Source organism: Siphateles boraxobius, unplaced genomic scaffold (genome assembly GCF_051911475.1).
Source record: "Siphateles boraxobius isolate OS27281-9 unplaced genomic scaffold, OSU_SipBor_1 32, whole genome shotgun sequence".
Lineage (NCBI taxonomy): Eukaryota > Metazoa > Chordata > Actinopteri > Cypriniformes > Leuciscidae > Siphateles > Siphateles boraxobius.
Genome location: NW_027508942.1, coordinates 4,362,582 through 4,372,500, shown reverse-complemented (window position 1 = coordinate 4,372,500; position 9,919 = coordinate 4,362,582). Strand labels below are relative to the sequence as shown.

At 35.5% G+C, this 9,919-nt stretch overlaps 1 protein-coding gene across 1 annotated transcript in view; it reads left to right on the top strand.

Moving 5' to 3' along the window:
- The first annotated feature begins 1,821 nt into the window (after nt 1–1,821).
- Nucleotides 1,822–9,919, top strand: part of prtga (protogenin homolog a (Gallus gallus)) — a 50,228-nt gene continuing 42,130 nt past the window's right edge. The window contains exons 1-2 of the mRNA XM_077194619.1: nt 1,822–1,995; nt 3,223–3,522. Of these exons, the coding sequence (XP_077050734.1) occupies nt 1,929–1,995; nt 3,223–3,522 (367 nt within the window). The 5' untranslated portion in view covers nt 1,822–1,928. The remainder of the gene's footprint in view (nt 1,996–3,222; nt 3,523–9,919) is intronic.

The following is a 9,919-nucleotide window of genomic DNA, read 5'->3' as shown; positions in this document are numbered from 1 at the left end:
AGCGTACTATTTGAGCACAATATTTTATGTTTTTATTGTGATTTTTCTATTATTATTATTATTATTACATGTAGATTGATTTGATTAATATTTATAATTATTGAGATTATACTTTGTCAAATACAACTTAGGTGTAGCTTTAGATCTTAACAAGCATTTTGCTAAATCTTTGGGTCATGTGTTCTGTTTTATGAGCTCATAATGACTGAAGGACTAAATGAAATAGGTCTATTTGTCAAATCCAGGACCATTTAAAATGAACTAATGAAGGAAAGAGTTAAAAGACCAATTATAGAACGATAACAGCTTCTCGTTTTTGATCACAGAAGTGGAAAACTGTAAAGTGATTTTAAGAAATCGGTAACTTTAAAAGGTCATACTTTAGATTAGGGCCCAATTTTCACTATTAACTACGATAAATAAACTCATAACTATTAATAGTTAGTAAGGTAGTTGTTAAGGATTAAGGGATGTAGAGTAAGGTATTAATATTTGCTTTATATAAAGCAGTAATAATAAGCAACTGTAGTGAGAATTGGACCCGAAACGAAACATGTTCGAGGCAGTGCTGTGTGCGAACTGTGGGAAACTGAACTCACAATCTTTTCTCCTGATGTTCTCTAACCCGACTCATTGTCCTTCCAGACCTTTAGCCGGAGCAGAACTATTGTCCGGCCGGTGGAGGGTCCGCAGGGGTCAGGGGTCAGAGGTCACACTTCTGCTGGGCTCTCGAACAGGCCGAGCCACAGAGCGGATCGATATTCTCTCTTCAGTCCGCAGCTGTCGCACACAAGACATCGATACCGGGCTGATCTGGATCTGTGTTATCAGCTGTGTGTGTGTGTGTGTGTGTGTGTGAGAGAGAGAGAGAGACACTGCCAACCTCAGCTTATGAAAGACCGGGGCTAGTTGTCACAAAGACACATACGCTTTGCTTTCTTTAGCAGGAGTTTTGTATAAAGAAAAGTGACAATGGTGAAGAGAAAAGATCCTCCAGCATTTGAGATGCACAGATTCAGACATTTGCTTCCATATGTTTATGACTGACAGAATTACTTTTTTAAAAGTATGATATAAGGGTTCAAATACTCTTCTAGGCTCTTCTACTCTTCTATTATATATATATATATATATATATATATATATATATATATATATATATAATTATATATATGTGAAAAATCTATTATGTTTTAATGTGATGTATTAGTATTATTAGACTAGTATTGCAGATACATTTGATCGATATCTATATATATTATTGAACTTTGTATATCTATAAAGTTCAATAAAATAAACCAATGACATATATATATATATATTTTTTTTTTTTATATATGTGTAAATATATTTTTATTATTACACACACACAATGTAGATGTATATGTATATGAAGGATTTCATGCACTAAAATCTGATAACATGTATAAATAATAATCTTAGTGCAATATTAATGTTTATTACTATAAACATTGCATGCAAAACAATTACACGAATCACAGCAAAGACCACATGATCAGCACAAATGTATTTAAAATTCAAAATGATTTTGAAAATGTCATTCAATCTTTAGAATTTTAAATGTATATATATATATATATATATATATATATATATATATATATAGTAAATACTAATAATAGGTAAATCAGCAAATGTTTATATCTGCTCATCATGAATATAAAATCTCTGTACATCTCTTTTCAGAAGCGGTATCCCGGCCTTTGACGTCACGCTCCACGTGTAGTGTCCGCAGGCGGAGGAATCTCCTGATGATGAGCCGCGTCACGCATCGCGCTCAGGTGTCCGTCCGCGGAAGTAGTGCGCGCGCAGCGGTCAGCAGCATCGCGCGCTCAGTTCAGTCAGATAGTGTGTGGAGCGCGAGTCCGCAACGCACGGGCTCAGGCATGCTCGAACTAACACATTAAATGGAGTCTTTTAAAACGGATTTATACCAGCGTCTGCTGCTTTTTGCAGTATTTCTGCCAATCTCAGGTAAGACCGTTTATTGCAGTAATTATTCAAACAGGAATCAGTAAAACAGAATTAAACAAAAATGACAGGATGCCTCATGATGACTTAACGTTAAATGTGCACGATCAAGAAAACCCCTTAACTTTTATGCAGAAAACTTTATTTAGATGTGTTTTTAATTAGATATAGCCTTTTCATAAGTTTTCACAAATGAGAGATTTCTAAATTAACGGACAGAGTTTCAGAAATACACTGATTGATACATTGATTTGATACAATCAAGCGCGCCGAACACAATGTAACAAACTTCAAAGCAGCGATCATGCAAAACGTGTTAAAGTCCTAACGGACGAGATAAAACTAATTCTTCTGATAACAGTGTCTCATTGAACACACACATATTCTTGATGAAGTATCTTTTAAATATCATCAATCTATGTCATTATATTATGCATGACAAAATGCTTAATGCACATTCATAGTTGGGTAGTTTCATGAAACTTCATGCATATTCAAAGGCGAATGTCTATGAGCTACATATATGTTAAGCAATCATTTGAAATCTTTTTAAAATATCTTTTTAAAGTTATTTAAGTGTCACCTATTCACTCTCATTTGTGCAATTAACTAGCCTTCTTGCATAATACAATGCATAACAGATTATTAGTCAGTCAGCATTTGAATAGTTATCATGCAACTTTTTATTCATATTTTAAGCTTTTTCATATTTGTATCGACTTTAATGCAATATAACTGCTGATTTCTTAAGCATTTTGTAATTTTGCAACATATTTTATACTGTGAAAGTTAATGTCGCCAAAGTATTGTCACTATATTTTCTATTTAGGTTTTTTCTATTTTTCTTCCTTCTCTCTTTAGTTCTCTTTATGCTCAAAAATAGCATTTGCAAGCTCTTTTATAACCCATGAAGAGCATTTATCTCACATGTATCTCATAAAAATACTATGCATGTTAATTTTTCTTTTTATATCTTTGATAAAGTGTTTTGTGAGTGAGTTGCTCTCATGGTGGTGGGCTGCTAAATGTCTCGTGAATTTCATGCTGGGAATAAATCACAGCTTTTCTTCAGACCAGAATGGAGTCGCTTCTGACTTCATGAGCCATGAATAAGGGGATTACTGCAAGTAATCCATCATATCAAATATGATTACACCAACTGAAAGAACCTCAAGCTGCTGGATCTCAGACTTTCACAGTCTCGCTCACTCTCTTCTGTTGGTCCTGCAGGTGTGATGTGTTTCAGTGAGCTGTTCTTCATAAAGGAGCCTCGTGATGTGACGGTTCTGAGGAGGGACGCTGTGGTTCTGGACTGTCAGGCCCACGGCGAGGCTCCGATCCGGATCCGGTGGCTGAAGAACGCAGTGACACTCACAGAGACGGAGCGAGTTTATCTGCTCTCCAACGGCTCTCTGTTCATCTCAGAGGTGGAAAGTCGTAAGGACAAATCAGATGAAGGGTTCTACCAGTGCCTTGCTCAGAACAAATATGGATCTATTCTCAGCCAGAAAGCCCGCTTGACTATCGCAAGTAAGTTGCTTTGCCTGTTTAGTTACTTGGCCCTAAATTTGCCCAGTATGTGCCAGTGTTGCTCAAATGTCCTTTGTGATTAAGTCAAGTCAAGTCACCTTTATTTATATAGCACTTTTTACAATAGAGTTGATAAATCACCTACAGCTCTATCAATGTACAGTGGATATGGATAGACAGATGGATGGATGGATGGAGAGATAGATAGAAAGAAAGAAAGATAGATAGATAGATAGATAGATAGATAGATAGATAGATAGATAGATAGATGCGTAGATAGAGATGGATAAACAGATGGATGGATTATAGATAGATAGATAGATAGATAGATAGATAGATAGATGCGTAGATAGAGGGATGGATAAACAGATGGATGGATTATAGATAGATAGATAGATGCGTAGATAGAGATGGATAAACAGATGGATGGATTATAGATAGATAGATAGATGCGTAGATAGAGATGGATAAACAGATGGATGGATGGATGATAGATAGATAGAGGGATGGATAAGCAGATGGATGGATGGATGATAGATAGATAGAGGGATGGATACATAGATTGATATAGGGATGGATGGATCGATGGATATAGATAGAAAGATAGATAGATTGATTGATTGATTGATAGATTGACAAAAATAAATAAACATTAATCTTTTCTACAGTAACATTCTTTAATAATATCATGTCAAATTCTTCATTAGATTGTCTATTGCAAGTAAGCCGCTTTGCCTGTTTAAGTGGCCCTAAATGTGCCCAGTATGTGCCAGTGTTGCTCAGACGTCCTTTGTGATTAAATCAACTGCAGATAATAATAATAATAATTCATTACATTTATACAGCGCTTTTCTCTGCACTCAAAGTGCTTTAGATAGAATCTCCTCCACCTGATGATGCGTGCGCCAGAACGCCAGCTTACTGGTGGAGAGGAGACCGTGATGAAGCCAATCAGAATCTATAGATCAACATACAGTGACATCAGAGAGGACACAGACATGTGACACTTCCTGAATCATATTAGATTCGGCAAAAAGCTGAACCATTAAAACCATTTCTCATATAGCATCAGTTTTTAATTATATATTTGTGTGTGTTTTGCATTCCCGTCTCGGCTGAATTCCTGAGCCATGCAGTGACACACAGAGGAAGTGCAGTGTGTGACGGATGAGGCTCTTTATTTACGACAGCAGATTTACAGCTCAGAAACTGACGCTCATCATCTTTACATCTGCACTCATGAGCGCACACATAAAGCTCAAGATGACATCTAGATGGATGGATGGATAGAAAGATAGAAATGTAGATAGAAGGATGGATAGATAGATTGGATGGATGATAGATAGATAGATAGATAGATAGATAGATAGATAGATAGATAGATAGATAGATAGATAGATAGATAGATAGATAGATAGATAGATAGATTGGATGGATGATAGATAGATAGATAGATAGATAGATAGATAGATAGATAGATAGATAGATAGATAGATAGATAGATAGATAGATAGATAGATTGATTAGATAGATGGATTGGATGGATGATAGATAGATAGATAGATAGATAGATAGATAGATAGATAGATAGATAGATAGATAGATAGATAGATAGACAGATTGATTAGATAGATGGATTGGATGGATGATAGATAGATAGATAGATAGATAGATAGATAGATAGATAGATAGATAGATAGATAGATAGATTGATTAGATAGATGGATTGGATGGATGATAGATAGATAGATAGATAGATAGATAGATAGATAGATAGATAGATAGATAGATAGATAGACAGATTGATTAGATAGATGGATTGGATGGATGATAGATAGATAGATAGATAGATAGATAGATAGATAGATAGATAGATAGATAGATAGATAGATAGATAGACAGATTGATTAGATAGATGGATTGGATGGATGATAGATAGATAGATAGATAGATAGATAGATAGATAGATAGATAGATAGATAGATAGATAGATAGATAGATAGATAGATTGGGTGGATGATAGATAGATAGATAGATAGATAGATAGATAGATAGATAGATAGATAGATAGATAGATAGATTGGATGGATGATAGATAGATAGATAGATAGATAGATAGATAGATTGGGTGGATGATAGATAGATAGATAGATAGATAGATAGATAGATAGATAGATAGATAGATAGATAGATAGATAGATAGATAGATAGATAGATAGATAGATAGATTGGATGGATGATAGATAGATAGATAGATAGATAGATAGATAGATAGATAGATAGATAGATAGATAGATAGATAGATAGATAGATAGATTGGGTGGATGATAGATAGATAGATAGATAGATAGATAGATAGATAGATAGATAGATAGATAGATAGATAGATAGATAGATAGATAGATTGGATGGATGATAGATAGATAGATAGATAGATAGATAGATAGATAGATATATAGATATTTGGATAAATGGACAGATAGATTGATTGATGACAAAGATAGACAGATATTTGGATGGATTAACGAATAGATATATAGATAGAGGGATGAATTGATAGATAGATAGATATTTGGATGGATAGATAGACAAAAAAGTAATGAACATTCATCGTATCTACAGAAACATTTTTTAATTAAATCATGTCAAATTCTTTATCATATTGTAATCAGAGTGTGAAAAACAGGCAAAATTATCATTATGGGTTATTAATCAGCTGAGATGGATGGATGTGTGAGAGTGTGTGTGTGTGTGTGTGTGTGTGTGTGTGTGTGTGTGTGTGTGTGTGTGTGTGTGTGTGTGTGTGTGTGTGTGTGTGTGTGTGTGTGTGTGTGAGAGTGTGTGTGTGTGTGTGTGTGTGTGTGTGTGTGTGTGTGTGTGTGTGTGTGTGTGTGTGAGAGTGTGTGTGTGTGTGTGTGTGTGTGTGTGTGTGTGTGTGAGAGTGTGTGTGTGTGTGTGTGTGTGTGTGTGTGTGTGTGTGTGTGTGTGTGTAGGAGCAGTGTGAGAATGTTCATTGGTGTGTAAATGAAGCAGGTTTGAAAAGCTCAGTTTGTGGAGGACGCTCGAGCTCTAGTGTTAAAGAGGCTATGACCCCTATTCACTGCGCTGAGCCTTTATATCAGCACCTCCTGACCAGTGTGTGTGTGTGTGTGTGTGTGTGTGTGTGTGTGTGTGTGTGTGTGTGTGTGTGTGTGTGTGTGTGTGTGTGTGTGTGTGTGTGTGTGTGTGTGTGTGTGTGTGTGTGTGTGTGTGTGTGTGTGTGTGTGTGTGTGTGTGTGTGTGTGTGTGTGTGTGTGTGTGTGTTAAAGGACCTCTCCTGAGGCCATGTGTCGGACAGAAGTGTGTCTCTTCCTCTCTCTCTGCATTCTGTCGTTCACAGCACTGGGAAAATGTTAGTGATTGTTCCCGAGTTTTCAACAGGCCTCTGATGATTATATGAGTGTGTGTTCGGGTCTTAGATATCGTGAGACGGTTTATTTCCAAGCTTTCCACTTATTTGTTAGATTTATGGTATTGATTGAGATCCACTTTAGTCATCAACATGATAAAAATAACTCGCATCAGAGCGCAAAGAACAAGCAAACTGTTTATGGATCATCTTTATATTTTATGGTATGTTTGTGTGTGTGTGTGTGTGTGATTTGGAGCATTTCTCATGCGAGCGCAGTGTGTATGTCTGTGTGTTTGCAGGTGTTTGAGATCCTAGTTCTCACTTTCAGCTTTCTGACTGAAGTTGTAAAACCGCTAATGAGTCTCGTAATGTAGCGGACAGTGAGGGAACGAACTGGCGAGAGACACAGCACATGTGTTAGAGCGACCCGATTTACCCCGCACATCTATACAGTGGGATTTACAGAGGATTATGGGAATGGAGTAGTTTTGACAAACTGAAGAGTGTTTTACAGGCTGGTTTTAAAGGGGCATTTAGAGTCTTTATACAGACTCTCTAAAAACTCGTAAAGTTTGCAGGTACCTGGGAAATACCGAGAGCTGCTACAGGGGAACTGTGGGGGATATAATCGGATCCGCTCAATATAAGAATCTGCACACACTGAAATCGAGTTAAATATATGCCAACCTGGGCAATATAATGAATATGCATGATATTTGCATTGATTTATCTGATTATATACAGTTAATCAACATTAATTATATACACACAAATATATATACAAACAAACACATGCATACTCTATCCATTAAAACTTTATCCAACTTTGAGCATATATATATATAGAGAAAGAGAGATTTTTAGATGTTTCTCATGTATAAAATGATGAATTGTGCTGATTAATTTATTGCCTAAATGTTTATTATTTAATGCATATTTTAATGTGCATTCATATATTTGCATATTTTGCATTTGTTATGGTTAGGGTAATACATATTTTAATATTTAATTTATATTACATTTAATTTGAAAGGTTTTCTCCCTGCACAAACACACACTCACATGAACTAAAACACAAATGCACTCGTCGTCCTCCTCTTTAATGGCTGATGTATCTTCTGTCGGAGTCGAGCTGGTGGTCTCTGCATGCGACTGCTTTCTGCTCCGCTAGTTTGCAGGATTGGTGAAAAGCTTTTTTCTCTCCGACTCCTTTTGTTCATTTGCCCCCGACTGCCCCGGCCAAAGGAGGAGGTTTCTTTAGGGGCATTTGTGTGACCAGATCGAGCTGGTCAGGACAGCTGGCGCTTTGCACCAATGTAAGGGCAATTATGCAAATGAGAGTGAAGTATGCAGGGTTTTAGTAAAGTTTGATTAGCGCTTAGTTTTGTCTTGTTCTGGATGAGAAGTGAGAGTCCAGAGGTTGAGTGTGATTTTACCGTTATATGTTGATGGAGGCGACACACTTTCTTTTCATCATGCTTGTGTTTTTTGACACTACATGTTGGCAGATGTTGTGAACAGGTTTGTGCTTGTGTGTGTGTGTGTGTGTGTGTGTGTTTGCTCTAGGCTGATGTGTGTGAGTTTGTTCATGTTTGAGAGTGTAAGATTGATGGTTCCACATGTTGAGACCTTTTGCACCCTGAGTTTCTACTCACCTCGAGCCAGATAGTCACTATCACACATTTACTCAGCTATCTGAATGAGAGCATACCTTCTATTTTGCTATATAAAGCTGATTATAATGACTAACCCAATCCCTGAACTAAAAGAAAATGATTTTCTATTATTTAGAAAGAGAATTATATTACATTAATGTATTTTTTGTGTGTATATATATATATATATATATATATATATACACACACACACGCACACACATACACACACAAAAAATGGGATAATATAGTATTTACTGCTACATTTAAAATTGCATTAATTTAAAAGAAAATTATATTTAAATATATTAATTATAGTATTTAATTCAAATAATAAAAATATATATAGATTTTAAAAAATATTCTATATATAATAAATATATATATATATATTATAAATTTATAAATGTATTTAATTCAAATTAACTTTTTAAAATGTATATAAAATGTGTGTGTGTGTTTATATATATATATATATATATATATATATATATATATATATATATATATATATACATTTTATTTAATTTTTTTATTGTATAAAAATATATTATGCCCAAAATATAGCTAATAAATCCACAATTCAAAATTAAAAAGATTTTCAGAGATTGTAGGATGTGTAGATCTTAAATATCGTAAAGACTATCTCCTAAACATCTTAAACCTTTAATCTAAAGTCTTAAACTCAATGAAAAGAGTGTTTTTCAGTGTCTTTTTCAGAAAAGAGAGTCTGTGAAGACACAGGGTCAGTGCTGATGTCAAAGGTGGCCTTCTTCTGCAGTGTAAAATTAGAAACATGCCTGAGTTTGGTTGTTTTGAGGGCCAGTGTTGGAAACTGGGTCCCCGAGGGCCTCTAATGTGCTCCTGGAATTCCTGAAGTTGCTACAGGGACGTCAACATTGTATTTTCTCTACGGCTGGATGTCTGACTAGTTTGTGGATAATTTATATTGCATTCGAGATATTTTTGTTTTGTTTAGTCAGAATATCCATGGTGTTCTTAAAGTAGATTATGCCATAGTTGATGATAAAAACAACATATTCTTTAAATTTTGCAGGGTGATGCTTCAAGCCTCTGAAATCAGTAATGACCACGATAAAGGAGTCAAACCTGAAGCATTTGAGCTTGAGATGAAATGTTTGAGGAATTTCAGCGGGACAAAACCGCTTTAGTTCGCATCTGAAAGGTTTCCATGGTTTCCCTAAGTGGCGGTCGGGAAGGTCAAAGGTTGCTTTAGATTGCCCAGCAGGTTGTGTGCAGGGAAACGCAGCCAAGGAGCGAAATATTCCTGCTAATAACAGACAAAAACATGCCAACGTAGATCAGCTCATCTCTGTGGATATACATACAC